Source organism: Maniola jurtina, chromosome Z, assembly GCF_905333055.1.
Source record: "Maniola jurtina chromosome Z, ilManJurt1.1, whole genome shotgun sequence".
Taxonomy (NCBI): domain Eukaryota; kingdom Metazoa; phylum Arthropoda; class Insecta; order Lepidoptera; family Nymphalidae; genus Maniola; species Maniola jurtina.
The window spans coordinates 6208065-6227532 of NC_060058.1; the positions used below are offsets into that span (position 1 = coordinate 6208065).

A 19468-nucleotide genomic window follows, 5' to 3' on the forward strand; every position below is an offset into this window, starting at 1 on the left:
CCCCAACAAGTGAAGGTTACAGTAACTAGAAAAGAGCTGATAACTTTCAAACGGCTAAATCGATTTTCTTGGACTATTCCGCGCCTACGATCCAAAGTATCTGAGTTTTCCAAAACATCATTTTCAAATAAATAATTATGTATCTAGGCAACGTCCATCTTGACAGCTTGACATTATTTTGTCAATTGACACTTGAATATTATGAACCTAAGGGTTATCTAACCTTCTTTTCTACAAGAAAACTAGAAAAGAGCTGATAACTTTTAAACGGCGGAACCGATTTTTTTGGATTATAGCTAAGAACACTCTCGATCAAGCCACCTTTCAAACAAAAAAAAACTAAATTAAAATCGGTTCATTCGTTTAGGCGCTACGATGCCACAAGCAGATACACAGATACACAGACACACGGATACACACATCAAACTTATAACACCCCTCTTTTTGGGTTGGGGGTTAAAAATATAAAATGTCAAAAATCGTCACTTTTCACTATCACTTCAAACTTAACAGCATTTGTGTTTGGTTTTTAGTCAAATATCTGAAATTAAAGATAAATCTTACCTAGACACTTGACTATATCATGACAATGCTTGATGAGTTCTTGAGGTGGTGGCAAATAGCCTGGTTGTTCATTCATCAGTTGGAAGTACTGTGCCAGAGCAGCCAAATCTAGTTGATTGCGGTTATCAGCAACCAACTCATGTTTCTTAACGGCCATCTTCTCTCTACAAATTAAAGTTAAACTTTTTAAAATGTTAGTTTTAATGTCTATGTAATTATTGTCTGCTAGCTACTATGGTATGGATATTGCCTTATACCTTTTTGTCCCAATCACAATGCATACATACAATGCCTATTGCCTATGTTATAATTTATCGGAGATAGACTTCATAAGTTTACTGTGGTGGTTTTATCAGGTGATTATTAAGATTGAGATCAGAAATTTTACCCTGAATCTGTCATCTTGGAAAGACACTTCTGGGAGCTTACACCATATTATGATCATATATTTTATCTATTTTTAGCCGATTTCACAAAAAAGGGGGAGGTTTTCAATTCATCAGAACCTACTTTTTTATATCAGAAGCTTTCGAAATCTATCAAGTTGATTTCAAATGATTGTATGGGTCAAAAATAGAATCTTGAGCATAGAGAGAAATTTAAAGGCATGAGCCCGAATAATTTTGTAGCTGTATGAAACATACAACTTTTCATTTCACTACAGTGAAGAAAATGATGGATGCAAGAATGCTTTATCAGGTGTGTTCTGAATTCTTTAAAATTCCTAGAACAAAAATTCATTTTTAATTTACTTATTCTTGTTATATTTTATAATTGAACGAACTTGAGTGTATGGTTTATTTAATAAAGTTGAAAAGGAGTAGGTATTATGCTTAATTTAATTCAATGGTATTGAAAACAAAACCTATACTTTTTATTAATACCACATAATACTTTCAGAAACGTAGTTTGTCCTTACAGTCATAAAATTAATTATTACATAATAAAGTAAAGTAAAGTAAAATAGTCTTTATTGTACACCAAGACATAGAAATGTATATAAATAATAAAATAGATTTTTGTACAATTTTTGCCTTATCACTAAAATAGCAATCTCTTTCAGGCAACCTTAGGTGAGGATATAATAAAACTTAAAGAAAGCGAAGGGGTGTACTAATAAAATTAAGTAAATTCACATAATGTTTGTATATCTATACTATCTAAACCAATAAATAAAATTGAAGTGTCTGTCTGTAATTTGCAAATAACTACCTAATATTTACACACATTTTTAAAATTTTTGTCTGTCTGTGTGTCTGTTTAAACAGGCTAATCTTCAGATCGGCAGAACCGATTTTAACAGGATTTTCACAGACAAGTAGAAGATTAACCAAGGAGTAACATAGGCTACCTTTTTTAACCGACTTTCAAAATGGGAGTTGTGTTTTTCTACCTATGTACACTGAAATCTCTGAGATTTCTGAACCGATTTGCGATTTTTTTTTATCAATAGAGGAACTTCGCGACATTGTATTCCAACTCTTCAATCCTGATGCTGCAGGGGACTTGAGCACCAAAACTGATAGGATTTAGAAACTGTCGGTTATAAGTTGATTGATATTGAAAGTACATATGTATCTATACCAAGTCTTTGTCGTTGACCCCGAGGACCCAACTGCTCAACCTTGATGCTGTAAGAAATTGCATTCCTAAATCTCTCAGGATTTTTAAAGGATCATCCATTTAAATGTTTTTACGTGGTACAGAAACATGTTGCGTCCCGGGGATGGACTATAACAGATAGGCTACTTTTGTCCTGGGAAATCGAAAGTTCCCATGAGATTTTTAGAAACCTAAATCCTTTTAAAAAATATTAATAATAATAAAGTAACTAAGAAAGGAATAAGAATAGTAATAGATGACAGATACGAGGAATAAAAAGTAGAAATAAATAATAAACACATCAGATTGAGGATAAATAGAATAGTTTCAGTTTCATTTTGAAAATAGATTTGCAACTCTGCATGCCCCTAAAGCCAACTTCTCCGCGGGAGATTTCCAGAGCCATTGCTGTTCTTGACTCCAGAAAAGCTCCTGGCTTTGACCTCATAACACCTAGGGTATTAAAGGAGTTACCTAGAAAGTGTTTAACATTTTTGGCCAATCTGTTTAATGCTATCTTTAGAATATGCCACTTTCCTGATGTATGGAAAATATCTCAAGTGATCATGATACCCACGCCAGGTAAACCTGTAGAAGAAACTTCATCCTACCGTCCTATAAGTCTTACTCCGGTGTTATCCAAACTCTGGGAAAAAGTATTTCTGACGAGATTAAAAGCTAGTCTCCAAGAAAGTGGTGTAATTCCCGAGCATCAGTTTGGCTTTCGCCAGCAGCACTCAACTATAGAACAAGTACACAGAGTGTATCACACAGTTCGTCAATGCCTAGAAAGAAAGGAGTACTATTCTGCGGTCTTCATAGATATTCAACAGGCATTTGATAAAGTTTGGCACAAGGGTCTGTTGAGGCACCCTAATCAACTGGCACATAGCCTGTTAACAGTGGAACGGATAAAGCGTCTAAAGCGGGCTAATGTGCTGGATAGTGTGCAGATCTAAGGACACTGGTCCTAAGTTCTGCAAAAGTCATAACCGACCATAGCAAATCTGCTTATAGTCTGTCGACTGATCGCAGATCACACACTGGAAAAAAAAAAATTTTTTGAAAATAGACAGTGATTTAGACTGCTTGATATCCAAGGGGAGAAAGTTCCATAGCAGTATAGCGGTAACAGTAAAAGATTTAGCATAATAGGAAGAGGAGTGTGTAGGTATTTTCAGCCGTAGATTATTTTGAGAACGCAGAGAAAAGGAGTGTGTATTACATAGATACTCAAATGCTTCTTTCAGATAAAGAGAAGTGGAGGGATTGAATAGTATACAGTAAAGAAGATGCAGAATGTGAGTATTCCAACAAAGTTGAATTGGGAGCCACTTGAGCTTACGGTGGAACTTGGAAACATGGTTGTGGTAAAGACTGACTTTATTAATAAATAAAGACTATTTTAAGGACAGAGTGTAGTCTTAATAAAGACTGTAAGGATGAATCGTGTTTCTGAAGGTTTTACTATGTGGTATTTTTAATAGAAGGAAAAAAGTTAGGAACAATATTCATAGACCACAGTTTGACATGTTCGAATTTACAATAACTTTTCCACGCTAGTGTTTAAGGTGGGCTTTTTCACTCAGGTTTTGAATGACAAAAAAGCCTTTCTAACCTAGTGAGATAAAAAAGTTATTTTTAATTTATTTATTTAGGATCAATAGATAGTTAACAAGATACTTTTACAAACAGAATAGATAGTAACAAATACACCAGCGAAGAAACCACATGACTAAACATACCATGTATCATTCTTCTCTCCTTATTTTCAATAATAAATAATTACTCATAATAAACATGTAAGTACAAATAAGTAATGCACCACAAAAAATATTAACTAAAATATTTACAGCATAACAAATACTAGATGGCAAGATATATATTATAATATAGTAACGAATACCAGATGAACCTAACTATGAGCAATAATTTATGTTTCAATTACATTTTTCTTACTTCATAAGCTTCAATTTTAACATCTTGACCAGATTTTCATATCAGTTATGATGAAAATGTTCAAATGTCTAATGCATGTTACCTAATACCAGATGCCTAACAGCTGATAACATGTTTACAACACTATCTGACTATTGAGATAGGTGATTTTGGGTTTATTGCAATAAAACCTTTATATTTTTTCGCGACCGCGTCCAGGTAGCAACTGCACCGGGGCTTCTTATCATGCGCATTTCAATCTAGGTCGTAACTATTTATAACTATGTACATGATTCCAGCCCCTGACACAGGACATAAGATGGCTACCTGAACGCATATGTTAAATATCTAGATTTTAAAAGTATGAAATACAAATAAATACTCACATTTAAGACGAAACTTCGCTGGAATAAACTAAACAACCAAGCACGTATTACATTCCAGTCATCATGAACTCACAATTATGCATCGTCTGAACACTTATATTTTCGTTCAAAGCACTTCATTGTCCATTTAACACTATTAAATTCAATATTCATTATAATATTCAATCAATAAGGCAATAAATAATTGTAGAATCAACAACAAAAGATTTTCCACCACATTAAAATGACTTCACTGATTCACTGCAATGTTTGTAGTACCTATCCTCACTATAATAAAATATCTTGGTAACCAAAAAACTAGATTTGGATAAATTCTGTATATTTTGTAAATAAACTTTTGATTAACTTTACAATAACTTTTTAAAACGAATAAAACCAAAATTAAAACATTATATTGCAAGTGGCTAGGGAAATAGGTGTAAGTAGTGGTAAGTAGATAGGTACGGTACATTCAAGACACGGTAGATAATATACCATACAGAGACTATGGAATTTATTATACTATAGTCTGTAGCGATCTCCCTTCCTTTCTCCCTCCTACATGCCAATAACCTTAGATGACCACAGATTGCAGAAAATACAGTCCGACAAGGCTCTCTTGGCACTTGAGTGACATTGACAGGGGGGCGCAGTTGTAGCAAAAAGGCTGCCAGCAAATAAAATCTTCTCAAGTTTAGGGAATCTCTTGAAAATGTCAATGTTGAAAACCAAGTAAGTTGTATCTTTAACTGAAAAAGAAATTAGGAAAGCTGTTCCTGTTTGTACATCGAAAAATATTCATAAAAACCATTGATAGACCAGGGACTTGCAACCCGGGGTGTCAGCCAGGTAACCTCCCACTGTGCCTGGATGCTGCTGGTCCCTTTTGGATACGTCCGAGGGGAAGAACAGTGTTCGGGCCGATGCGCCCCAGTAACATGTGTAATAATTTCTCTTCGGAGATATTGTTGGGTATGGCTAATGACCTGGCAGGGGGAGGGGGAGGTTTCTTCACGTGTCCCTCTGACCAGCAGAGGGCACAGTGGACGAAGCGTGGACGGGACGCGGGTGAAGTGCCTGGGATCGCCGCCTGCCACCCTGGCGGGAGCTCCGGGCCGTCAGTCTGCAGATGTCGCCCGTTGGGTCCTAGGGTCGGGAGACGCACTTCGTTGGTGCGGCCTGGAGCTGCGGTGCACAGAGCTCGCGAGTATGCCCCCAGTGGAGGGTCTGCCTCAGCAGACGTCACTGGCTGGGTCGCAGTTGTTTGTCGTGACCTAGTTGCCAGGCGACACGCAGTAGCGCCGCTGGGGTTATTGGGTATTCCGGGCACCTCTCGGCCGGCGAGTCCCACATACTCTCCCTCAGCTGGCTGGCTGCCTTATGGCTGGATGGCTAGCTTCCGGGGGCGATGCGTAAATGCATTCCCCAACGAAAAAAAGGCACTTGCAAACCATTATGTTTACCTGCTCAAATACTATACTTACCTACTGTTAAATATAACTGTATTAATCAAAATAAATCACGAAGTTATGTAGTATGTACATAATAATTAAATGAAATGACTCTAATATTTAAAAAAACAGTGAAATTTTGATTTTTTTTTAGCAACACCACATACAATGGGCCAGTTTGACACTTCCTATGATGCCGGCGTTAATTGCAATTTTGGCCACGCGCCAGGAGAGCCTTGTCAGACTCTCTGTATCTGAACCATGAATCTAGGTATTCAATATGCCTGTGTATTTTGACACAATTCAGCTACTTATCGCTATCCCAGTTCGACTCCCGAGCGAGAGCGAGAGATCGGACACAACTGATTTCCGACCTCTCATTTTAATTTGTTAGTTGTTTGTTTGGTAGTTGTTGTTTGTTGTTGTTGTGGAGGTATTCGCTCACAGTTGACAGTAACCCTTAGGTATTAGGACTGAGCATGGACGTATTATACTATGGACCATAGACTTACGATTTCTTCGCTACGATGGACCGATAGTAAACTGAAAATGCGTGTCAATTATTTTTGTGTGCGTAAGTCATTTTGTCACTGTGTGCACCATCTAGGGCTGGGACGGCTATAATCCGCACAAAACAGACAAATCTGTATGATGATATGCATCGCCCGCTCTCCCACTACTAAAGAAGCAGGAAAAGCAAGCAATGCAAACCACCTACACACAATACCACCAAAGATCTTCCAAAACATATTCAACATGAAACGTAACGTTGCATTACTCCTAAACCGGAGCATCTTCCGAAGATGTGGGCTCCGCAATGCATAGTTATTGTAAAGTATACATACATCGTAACACAAGCTACTCGTATCTTGGTAGGAGTATGTAAGCACTCCTTTGTCAGGATCACATTTTAAACTAGCATAATAATATTATGTAAGGAGTAACTAAATGTATACAGTTTTTACTACTCCTTACATAATAGAACTGAAAATTAAATAAATGAGAGTTCTATTATGCAAGGAGTAGTAAAAATTGTACAAGCCCTGCTTCTATTTGAAGTCAGTTTAAACCGCAACTATTTATGCTTATTGAAAAGGATTTTCGCTAATATTAATATAGATTTTTTGTAAATATCAATATCAAAAATTTTTGCGCTCGCTTCACTCGCGCTTTTATTATATTTTGCATGATGTCCGGATATTCATCTGCATGAATTTACGTTTTTTGAAAATCCCATGGGAATTTTTTTTTTCAGGATGAAAAACATGAGAGAGGTGTTTAAAAACCTAAAATTGTGCTATAACTGAGCTCGTTTCGCTTATCTCTCGCTTTTATCTGTTTTAAACAAAAATAAATTGCGCTCGCTGCGCTCGCGCTCAACTCCGCCAACCAACCAGGTATTCACCCCGTCAAGTCGAGTTAAGATTCGGTTAAAACCTGGGCACAGCTAGTCGATTAATAAGTCTCAGTATCTAATAATCGGATAAAGATACCAAGTATAGGTACGTTGGGTTGCGTTCAGCATACACAGAAATACACCAGATTTCATGTTAATGGAATCAAATTTCTGGTTAAAATAGCGCCAATCTGCGTTAAGGTTCAAGCTACATCTTGTTAAGTCTAATAAGTTGAAACAACAAGCTCTTTTTCATTTAATTTCAACATTAAGATCATGTCCAATCTACGTTTACATGTCATATCGTCATGCTGATCACTTTATTTTGACATGCTAAGCTTGTTCAATCATAAACTTGTTAAGTTACCTTGTTGAATCGGCATTGGGTACTTGTTGCATCTATAGTAAGCTTGTTACTTTAGCTTGTTGTTCTTACATTACGTTCTTGTTCAATGAACCGTAAGCTTGTTAAGTTACCTTGTTGAATTGCAGATTCAACAAGGTAACTTAACAAGCTTACGGTTCATACAAAAAAGGAGATAAAAACGATATTGGCAATTATAGACCAATTAGCCTAATGTCAAATCTATATAAAATATTTTCGAAAATAATTTTAAAAAGGTTAACAACCCAACTTGATGAGCAGCAACCTATAGAACAGGCTGGATTTAGAGCAGGCTATTCTACAGCAGATCACATGCATGCAGTCAAGCAATTGATTGAAAAATGCCAAGAATATAATAAAACTGTTTATTTAGCATTTGTTGATTACACTAAGGCTTTTGACTCATTGGAACATAATAGTATCTGGAAAGCCTTAAAAAATCAAGGAGTAGCGAGAAAATACATAAGAATTCTGAGAAACATATATAACAACTGCTCAGCCCAAATAAAACTAGAAAAAATTGGAGAAGAATTCCCAATCCGCAAAGGAGTCAGGCAAGGAGATCCGCTTTCACCCAAAATTTTCTCAGCAGTTTTGGAGGATGTATTCAGAAACATGGACTGGCAGAACTATGGAATCAATATTAATGGAACTATACTAAATCACTTACGATTTGCGGATGACCTAATACTTATTGCCGATAAATCTACAACTCTTCAGAAAATGTTACAAGAACTCTCAGATAACAGTAGGAAGGTGGGACTGACGAATCCCATGACAATACTTGTTCATAAATGATAAATAGATTACTGTGCACCACTTTTGTTAAAGTTTAGACCTCTGTCAAAATAGAACTTTAAACGATATTCAAATAGCTGTAAAACTTCATCCAACTAGCTGTGCCAACAAGCTTCATCCAACAAGCTCTTTTTCATTTAATTTCAACATTAAGATCATGTCCAATCTACGTTTACATGTCATATCGTCATGCTGATCACTTTATTTTGACATGCTAAGCTTGTTCAATCCAAGGTTCAATCATAAACTTGTTAAGTTACCTTGTTGAATCGGCATTGGGTACTTGTTGCATCTATAGTAAGCTTGTTACTTTAGCTTGTTCTTCTTACATTACGTTCTTGTTCAATGAACCGTAAGCTTGTTAAGTTACCTTGTTGAATCTGCATTCTGTACTTGTATCTATGGTTACTTAATTACATTTGCTTATTAATATACATTTTAAAAGCTGACGAAGAAGAACGTGTACTTTTTTCGGGCTTTAGTTAGGCTTTTTTTACAGAGCCCACAGAACAATATCACGTGGCGTAGACGTTTCCACGACAAACAACTGGCCGTACACCTAGCCTCACCCGGTTTTTTAAACCAAATGAGGTTGAATTACGATTACCGTCGGTAAACCTTAACTATTATAGCCTTTCTAGGTATATTATCTACCAGTGCGAAGAGTAGGTAGTTGATAATCATTCATATTCTAATGAAGACTGGAAAAGAAGTACTCGCACTTTGTCTGTGCAGTTTTAATATAATAACAAGCTAAAGTAATAAAGTAACCATAGATATAACAAGGAGGTACATAATGAAGATATAATAACAAGTGGTGACCAGAATGCTGGGCTCCACTTTGCTCAAAGGTTGAGCATTTCGATTCAACGTGGCAATGTGGCAAGCATTCTGTTAACTATTCCAAACACGAGTCGTAGATTAGTATTTACTTATAACAAGCTAAAGTAAGTAAAGTATCCATAGATATAACAAGGAGGTACATAATGAAACGGAAGTGTGAATGTAATATAAAAAAAAACTATATGCATATCATTTTGGGTAAGTCGGTTGTCTTTTTTTTTTAATAAAACAATTAGGTATTTTAAATTTGTTTTTATTTTATTAAGTTACCACCAAAACTAATTTACATTTAATTTATTATGTACTGACTTTTTAACTTAAATTCTTACACAATTCTGCATAATTGTGTGGTTTAAGTTTTACAGAAAAAGTATGTATTATTAGCAGGGTGCCTACACTATGGTTCATATTCGTTCGGTCGTTCGTATAAACCGAATAAGTTGCAAACTATGCTTATTTGTATTGGACATTTAAAAAAATACGACTTACGATCTGAAACAAGTTGGATAAAAAAACACGACTTTTTTGGAATGTCACTTTTTTGTTAAGTGTGCAATACAAACAAGCGTTCTTTTAAACTTATTCGGTCCATACAACTAACGGACGAACGTGAACCATAGAAAGCACCCTGTATTAGCTTTATTTTACGGTAAGGTAAAGTAGGTAAAGTGTAATCTTATAAAAAAGGGGAAAAAATATTTTGAATATCCACTCAACTCATCGAAAATTAGTCTGCTTAGCAGAACTTAAAAAACGTAAATTAAATTAGGGATACGGGCGGTCGACATCTATACCTACTTATATGTAATAAAGCAATTATAATGAAAAAGTCTGTACAATGAATTAAAGAAAATGGTCTAGGGTACTTAAAATAAGCTACTGAGCTGAAATGCAAAGATAACAAGGAATAAAGTATAGAGACATATTTGTGGTAACATTCATATTATTCACTAGCCCGAGTAGATCTGTCACGTTTCACGCTCGGGCGCTAGTGCGCCAGTTTCGGCGCTCACACTGCTAGCCGTTACTGCTCTGGTTCCTTTTGGAACAGTTGAGCCACGCGCGCCATGATCGGGCCGAGTTGAGACGGGTAGGCTTTTACTTGTACTTGCACCTCCTAAAAATAAAAACCTGATCAAAGACTCAGGGTATGCATAAAGTGGGGTTACATGCCACATTAGGTGCTAAAAACTTTGGGGGTCATGATTTTATGCTTATTTCGTGGTTCAACGACATATAATGTAAATAACGCGGATGTCTACATCGTAATAACTTCTGCATGCCAAATTTCAGGCCGATCCGTCCAGTAGTTTGGGTTGTGCGTTGATAGTGATCTATCAATGCATACAGTCAGCCAATCAGCATTTCCTTTTATATATTTAGATGATACTTACCACATTCTTTTTAATAAATTTCATCTTAACAGTGACTTTCTCCTTTGGTGGATGTGGTTGAGGGCGTGGTGGCACCTGCGAAGTTTCTGTAAAAAATAAAAAATATTTTTGTTGCTGCCCACTTGAAGAAAACCAACTCGTATGAAGAACAGAGACATTGTATTCCGTAAGTGCTATTTACACACTGTCTACAAGTCTAATATTGCAATTTCTTCATCTAACACATCCAAGAAATGCAGTTGAGATAAAGTTGTAGTTGTAACGCATAAAATGCTTAATAATACCTTACAGGTACAGAAAAGTCACTCTGGAAAGACGTTTAAATAAATAGCGACTCTTGTTAGGTCGCAATAAAGTGCAATTCAGCTCGCACAGTAGTCCTAAAATTTACAAACGTTGAAGTTTATCACGTCAACTCTTTTCTCATCTCTCTCTTTCGATCGGGATCGAGATTGGGGAGCCGCCTCAAACTCGAGTCACGTGACCAAGTGGTCTGCTTAAGGCGACCAAGCATTGCTCACTGATTATCCTGGTAGAGCAAGTATCCGATCGTTTGATCTAAAACCACCTTTATAATGTACACAAAAGAAATTTTACCTGGAACATATTGTGTAGATTCAGGTGTTAGGGCTGACTCGTTTGCATTGCTGTTCCTGCAAAACAAGTCAATATTAAAGAACCTCTCAAGTTGAAATCTATAGAGCACACTTTGACTTTGCTAAGACTTCAATTTCAGCTAAAACGAGACAGATGTATGCCAGCTAAAACGAGACAGATGTATGCCAGCGGTATGTCACTCTATCGGTCTCGGCCTTACATTACCTTTTTAAAGGCAGTCATGTAAAAATTACGTCAATCGCATTTTCACTACAAAAAGGAGTATATTTTCAAAGACTAAATAGTTACTGCGCTGATGTTGGCTGCTCTGGCGGAACTCGACTATGCTCTCCTTGCTGCTCTTCTCCCTTCGTCTGGTTTATCAACCTGCAAAATTATCATTAACATTATGCATACAAAATGACTTAAAAAAAAGAATTACTTGAAAAGGCGTTTAGAGAACTTATGTTAAACTTATTTCAATTAAGGCTTTAACGGTGGCTAATAGATAGGTGTATATGTTACCGGAAATGTATGTAATCCGTCATTGTATACAATTCCTAGGAAATGTATGTAATTCCTAAAATCGCACGGAAATGTGTAAAATAAATTATATTAGACACATTTCCTAGGAAATCTATACATTGTCGAAATAGCAGTCGGAAATGTAAATATTTGAGATATCAATGGGTACGCGGGGATAGTGGGGCGGCCGGGGGGAGGGTATTGTTTTGTCTGATCAGTTAGGTTAGGTTAGGTTAGGTTATAATATAAGAAAACCCCTGACATGATGTCAGACGTTTTTAAATTTTTAAATTTTTTGTAGTTATTTTTTTATATTGTTTATTTTTTAGTAAAAATTTAAGTTTTAAAAGGAACAGAACCTTGTAATTTTTGCCCATGTTAATTTCTGTATTCAACAATACAAAACAAGGTTATATTTTATACATTTCCTAATACGATATTGGAATTATATACAATTCCTAGGAATTGTGCACATTTCCTAGGACATTTATGTATTAAATAGTTCTTGAAACAATATTTTATACATTTCCTAAATAGCTTCGGAATTATATCCTAGGATTTGTATACAATTCCTAGACTTCATACATTTCCGGTAACATATATATAATAACACAATAGATGAATTCTTGAAATTCAAAGAATAGTTTAAATATGAATTATACTTTGTACAAATTTTACATGCCTGATAATAAGGTGAAACATTTTTACTGGACAATATGTACTTAATAACATCTTATTGTAAAAAAATGTTTCTGGAAATAAAAGATCTTGAATCTTCTCACGCGCAATTTTAACTTTGTGTGTTAATTGTCGTGGCAAAAGTACGATTTTAGACCTTATTATAAAGGTGAACCGTTCTTTTGAGATGACAGCTGACCCATAGAAGTTAAAATGTCGCCTGACAAGTCATTTTATACGGACTATATAATCCTTTAGTTTTCCTTAGCTGACTTGAAAGATAAACAAATTGAGGTTTTTCATTATAAATTTATATAATAAGGTCAGTCACATACAGTCGGAATTCCGTTTGGAAATTTCGGTTCGGAATTCCGTAAATACATCAAACACATACGTTTATTTCCGTTCGGGATAACAAGGCTCAGTCGCGACTCGCGAGACGCCAGCACTTGAGTAGACATTTTTTAGACGACGATTTTTTGATCGCGATTGCATTGTTGCTATATCTTGTTAAGAAGAAAACAAAACGTCGCCGTTACTGGGTGCATCCCTTAAACACTCAAAGATTGCAAGAGAGTCAGTATATTACATGAAAATCTAAATTCCGGGATAGTCCAGCGAGTCTTTTTAAAATATTATCGCATGTCGTGTAAATTTGTTTAGCGACGCTTTGCCAGGCTAGGTCCTTAAGATCTCTATTGTAATAATCTTCGTGGTTCGTGTCCCAATAAGCATGGGTAACCTTCCACAGCTAGAATCAAGTGTTCAGTTTCGGACATGGTGCGCGTAAATGTGCGCAGGAGCTAACCTCAAAAAATACACCCTCTCGCTTCAGTCGTGCGTCGCACACTGACTTACGTTCCGTACAGAAATAACGAATGTGTGATGCGACTCGTACAAAATGTATGGAAGGATTGCGTTCGGAATGCCTTTTTTCGCGTTTTGGCGTTGGTATGTGACCGGCATAAGTGATAAAAATTAATTACTTGGTCAATTCTTCAGTCTTTTCCTTTTCCTTAGAGTATAACAGCTTCCAAAAAACTACGTCTTGATCTAAATCGTCTGAAACAGAAATGTTGAATTTACAGAAATTATACAAAGAATTTTGTAAGTATAAACATTGAAAATTATATTAAGAATTTTGTCAACTATTACTAACTATTATTTACTAACTAGTTTATCGCCCTGACTTCGTTTGCGTGGATTTAGGTTTTTATTTTCCTAAATACATCTTCTGGCTGTAAAACTACAACACCAACATATGCTGGCTATACATCTAAGCGGAAATCTAGTGAAAATAAAATCGGTGATACTGAAGTTACGATTCTATATCTTAGAGCTTTAGTTCCATTTTACTATGCAGGAATTCTATCAACGTTGGTGGATGTATGCTCTGAGAAAACAACTCGGTGTCACGGTGGTGTCCCTATGTCGACATTCGGTCTATAGAGAGTGAGATGTATAGAGCGCACTTTGACTTTGCATTTGTCTTGCCTCTGTCTCACCCTGATTGTCGAGTGTTGTCATGTATAGACTAGTAGTAGTAGAAGGTATAGTTTATGAACAGACTCACCTTCGCGCGTATAAGTGTCATTGTTTTTAGGAGATTGCCCATTCTGTACCACAGCGTTATTATCCTCCACAGATCCGCTATCCTCTCTAAATGATAATACTGGAAGTGATACCCATAATCTGTGCTGCCTAAAAAAGGAAATATTTATTTGAAAGAACAATACTTTTTAAAAGTAAAACCTTAATAGTAACTTGGATGGAACCTCTAAAGCAGTCGCCAAACAGAACGTCTGTTTTGAGGCCATCATTTTTATCTAAGTACTTTAAAGTAACAAATAATAATAATTAGTGCCATATATTAAAAGCCCTATTTTTTAACTTACTACAATTAATTTTCAAATCAACAAAATTCTTACATCACACAATTCAATCTGCACTGGCCAGCGTGGTAGATTGTCATTTTGAGAAAAGCTTTTTTTTAAAATTTAGATATGATATTTAGATATGCTCTTGACTGCAATCTCACCTGGTGGTAAGTGATGATGCAGTCTAAGATGGAAGCGGGCTAATCTGGAAGGCGTATGACAGTTTTTGTGAAACCCATACCCCTTCGGTTTCTACACGGTATCATAGCGGAACGCTAAATCGCTTGGCGGCACGGCATTGCCGGTAGGGTGGTAACTGGACACTGCCAAAGCCTCCCGCCTGACCAGACCAGAAATTTACAAATTATAAAATTCCAAACCGCAGCCAGGAATCCAACCTGGGAGCCCCCACTAATAAGACCAGAGTGTTTACGTAGATCGTCAGTCTCATGCTCAGTGGTGGGCCTTGGCATACTTAGATAGTTTGAGATGATGATGATGGAACTTACAAATATTTTCTAATGTACCTTCCCTTACTGCCAAACCGGGCCGGTAGCGACGACACACGCTCAGACCAAGGTTCTGGTATCCAGTCGCTCGATTCGAAAGTCCCATTGCCATAATTGCTGTTTTGAAAAAAATTAAATTTTAGCGGCATCTATTTTATAAAATTCTTTTTAGGAAGCCCTACCACAAAAGGAAAAAAGGTACCCTTATAGGATCACTTCGTTTTCTGTCTGTATGTCAAGAAAAAGGAATAAAAAACTGTAGGGTACTTACCTTCCCATTGACCTAGAATCATAAAATTTGGCGGGCAGGTAGGTCTTATATCACAAGTAACGGAAAAGTGTTGTTCCTTACTTACAGAGCGGCCGTTTTAAGATTGCACTACCTAACAGACAAGGATATTTTGAGTTGTTAATAATAATTGATATGTTTTTTATGGTTTTTATAATGTTGACATTTTTGATCTTTATTTAACTATTATTTTATACTTTGCTTGTGTAAAGTCTATGTATGTCTTTCTTTACTTAATATTTTAGTCTTGACTTTATTTGTATTTAATTTAATTGAATTTAAGATAATATTCAAACACCAGTTATAGTGGTAAAATGTATAAGGCTCATCAGACATTATTCCAACATATTGTACCTACATTTTATTGAATAAATGATTGAATTTGAATTTGAATTTGTGTCAGTACATGTAAACAATAATGTGTGCGAGAGGTCATGCAATATTATTTTGTATGTAACTGACAGAACACAATATTATTTTGTATGTAACAGCCAGATGTCAAAAACGCAATCTTAAAACGGCCGTACAATATGGTTTATGCGCATATCAGCCGCTAAGGCCACGACCCACAGAAGTCTAGCTTTACCTATAAAGAAGCATAACAATTAGTTAATACTTACGTTTCCGAAGAGTGTGAAATGGTACATTTGCGACGTTCTGTTTTCCACGATCTACGACAGGTCCCACCTATAAAGAAAAAAAATATATACTCTTACCCAGTTGATAAGCCAATCATTCATATACATATCATTATATATTCACATTATAAGCAAGATACCATGCATTAAAGCCCCTAATAAAAGAAAGTTAGTAAAACATTTCCATTACTTGAGTCAGATGTTCCGGAATCCGCTAATAATATTCTTTTATTAGTTTCCAATTCCTGAGAGTTAGCTCTTTTTAGACCATTTTCTAGATTTTCATTTTTGTTTGAACGTAGATTACTGTTTTCTTGCAAAGCTTCCTGATTTAAAGGCAAGAAAATATCTCTTCTATATTCTCTTTCGCCTTCTTTTTCGTCAGCTGAGTTTCTGTCTATTATCTCTTCTTCTGATTCAACTATTTGCACTTCACCATCTGAATAATCTTTACTAGTTGAACATATGCCTTGCCTAAAAACAAAATTAATGGTATAAACAACCACACACAATACAAAAAACAATACTCATTTAATTTAAAAAAAACTTTCACTAAGTTGTTAGATTTTGCAAATCCTCATGATGTGTCAGTTTTTTTAATGATGGTCATCAATACAGTTTTTTTGAAGAATGAATGTTCAGGTTGTTTTTTACTTTAAGAAGCTTCCATTTAGGTGTTTATTGAATATAATAAAAATTTAAGGTGTTAAATGACGACTTACTTTGGACGAAGACCACCAAGGGGTTTGGTCAACTCAATATTGCGAAAATATGCCTTCTTCAAACTCTGCCATGTTCTGTTTTTAACCTAAAATAATAAAAACAAAATTAGCACAATGGTTTTAGTATTTATTCTGAACTACATACATGATATATGTGACTTCCTCCAATTAAGATTTTTAAAAATCCCACAAGAACTTTTGGATTTTCTGGGATAAAGCCCATCTCCAGAATGCAAGCTATCTCTTTACCAAATCAAAGTATGCAAATTCATCCATGTGAATTTAGGTTTCTTAAAAATAGCATTGATTGGCTAGAATCAAAAGTAGCCTATTTCCTTCCCCAATATGCAAGCAATCTTTGTACCAAATTTCATCAAAATCTGTTAAACAGGTCGTAAAAGGCTAGCAGACAGACACACTTCCATATTTATAGTATTGTTATGAAAATATGGATAATATGCAGCAAAGCATGACATATGCAGCTTAATTTATTAATTTTTAACCCCTGACCCAAAAAGAGAGGTGTTATAAGTTTGACGTGTGTATCTGTGTATCTGTCTGTGGCATCGTAGCTCCTAAACTAATGAACCGATTTTAATTTAGTTTTTTTGTTTGGCTTGATTGAGAAAGTTCTTAGCTATAATCCAAGAAAATCGGTTCAGCCGTTTGAAAGTTATCAGCTCTTTTCTAGTTACTGTAACCTTCACTTGTCGGGGGTGTTATAAATTTTTAATTTACACTTACTTTAGAACTGGCGGCTAAGTCCATCCACACCTTTTTTCCTGTAACTTCACCATATGCATTGTGTTCACTCAAGTAGTCTACTATAGCTTTTAAGTCCTTCACAGAATATGGTTGCCTGTAAAAGAGAAAAGTCCTGACTCATTCATTGACTGATTTATCAACACCCAGCCCAAACCCTTGAACCTAGAAAGTTATTTAGCTCCAAGAGATTTATTGTTCTAGTATGATTTAGATAATTTAGCTTAGTTTAACTTAACTTTACTTTAACTTAATTTCCATCTTATTATATTCTTTTAAAATTTATAACTTAGGCATTTTTTCATAGTCCTTAGGTTAGCTATTATATTATATTTTATATTTTACTGTACGACTTATGTTTATGTTAATGCACGCTGTGACTGCCCGTAAGTGGAGTTGCATAAGAGCCCTAGAATTTAAGGAACAACATGTATAATTTAAATGTGTAACTCTGTGGGCGGTACTATAGTAAATAAATAAATAAATAAATGATGTCCTCTAGAAATCAATAAGGGGTAGGGGTTTAATAAAACTTTCATTTCATACCCCTTCCAAGTTAGCTGATGCCATTTTAGACAGCAACATTTTCAAAAAATGTAAAAAGTTAAATGCGGAAAATTACAGACCCATCAGATTGATGAGTATAATATTATGTAAAGTAACTAATGGAGAAAATCATAGTTGATAACCCAAGAGATTCATAACAAAAGAAAACATAATTATTCGAGAGCAACATGGTTTCACACAGAAGCGATCGATTGTCACCAACTAATTCTATGACTATAAAGCTCGAGGGAGCCTCTTGGCGCCTATGTGCGCACCCCCCAGCATCTCTAGACAGGAGATGACAGGTTTCCTGGCCAATGCGCTGAGAAGAGTGTTGGTACTACTCATTAGCCTGCGCATCATGAACGCGGCACGCTTGCGCATGATCGCGTAGAAATCATACATGCGAGCATCCGCAAACATTGCCGGACGCAGTGGCGAGGCTTCCTCAACACCGCTCTCAGCACATTGTTATATTGGACACGCAAGGCACTGTGGGTCCGCTGCCTGTAGTCCGTCCACAGACTGCACGTGTAGAATGACTGGCAGTAAGCCCTGAATAAGGTCAGCTTTACCTGCCCAGTACAGCGTGCAAATCTGCGGGCTAACATATTGCCTCGGACCGACGCTCCCGTTCCATGTCACTGTCGTCCCTCAGGCTGTGGGTTACTACATGTCCTACCCATACCTATGTTACCCATGTATTTAACACCTGAGCTCAATACTAATTGTAGCCTTCTTGTAATTATGTAAATGCCAGCCAGCATAAGTAAAGTAAAAGTAAAAGTAAAGTAAAAGTAACTTTGTTACTTTTACTTTCATACTTGATTTATTCTTATGCTTAGTATTTCATGTTATTATATTCAACTTTACAGTTGTATAAAAGCAAAATTGCTTCGTTCTATCAACAAGTAGTAACCGATGTAAGCGTCCAAAACTTACTCCATTTTGAAGGGCACGAAAGTACAGAGGCTTAAGTTTTTGTAATAATTATCAATCACCGTATTTAACTGACGTTTACACTGAATGATAAATAACTAGTATGAAAATTTAAAGATTTCTATTACGCGGTAAGAATATTAATAATCAAAATATTAAATAGAGCTCAAGCAGGACGCCGGCCACGCACCGGCAATAGAACACAGACGAATAACCAAAACTCAAAGTCAAAGTCTCTAGTAATATAGTAGTAATCTGTGCTCAAAGTCAACACCTTCGATCATAAAGATAGGTATTATATTATTATAGTATAACTAGTGTTTTGCTCGGTGCGCGAGCTGCTAAAGCAGCTCGCGTGACGTGGTTAGGTTTATGAGTTGTATTAAACCGATTTTTTTTATTAAAACACACAAATTACCCCGAAAACCCCATAAAACGACACCTATATCAATTTTTTTCTTAAAAAGTGCACGCCCGCCATCTTGGATTTCAAAATAAATGTCGTTATCAAAATCAGCACCCTGGAAAACTCTGAAAACGACATCCATATCATTTTTTGTAAAAAACGGGGTAGTTGAGGTTAATAAAGTAGGGTGCGTGGGTGCGCGGACTACTAAAGTGGTCCGCGAGCATGCAGAGTTTGTTCCACC

General features: G+C 36.0%; 2 protein-coding genes across 4 annotated transcripts in view; both read right to left on the reverse strand.

The window, feature by feature from the left end:
* LOC123880645 (ubiquitin carboxyl-terminal hydrolase 38) overlaps positions 1-4970 on the reverse strand; it is a 37056-nt gene extending 32086 nt beyond the window's left edge. Inside the window, exons 1-2 of the mRNA XM_045928874.1 lie at positions 4491-4970; positions 565-728 (exon numbers count right to left, since the gene is read on the reverse strand). Coding sequence (XP_045784830.1) covers positions 565-721 — 157 coding nt within the window. The 5' untranslated portion in view covers positions 722-728; positions 4491-4970. The remainder of the gene's footprint in view (positions 1-564; positions 729-4490) is intronic.
* Positions 4971-9579: 4609 nt separating this feature from the next.
* LOC123880654 lies at positions 9580-19018 on the reverse strand. 3 transcript variants are annotated; one of them, XM_045928890.1, is made up of 12 exons: positions 18822-19018; positions 17316-17430; positions 16572-16657; positions 16040-16323; positions 15832-15898; positions 14923-15039; positions 14110-14237; positions 13523-13598; positions 11643-11720; positions 11334-11389; positions 10737-10822; positions 9580-10459 (listed from the first exon to the last, which is right to left on the reverse strand). In XM_045928890.1, exons 1-12 carry the CDS (start codon positions 18824-18826, stop codon positions 10367-10369), a joined length of 1191 nt encoding a protein of 396 aa, XP_045784846.1. In that variant the 5' UTR covers positions 18827-19018; the 3' UTR covers positions 9580-10366. The 3 variants fall into 3 exon arrangements, with proteins under 3 accessions (XP_045784846.1, XP_045784845.1, XP_045784847.1); XM_045928889.1 differs by having other exon boundaries at positions 17316-17448; XM_045928891.1 differs by lacking the exon at positions 18822-19018 and adding an exon at positions 18455-18815.
* Between the last annotated feature and the right edge of the window lie 450 nt (positions 19019-19468).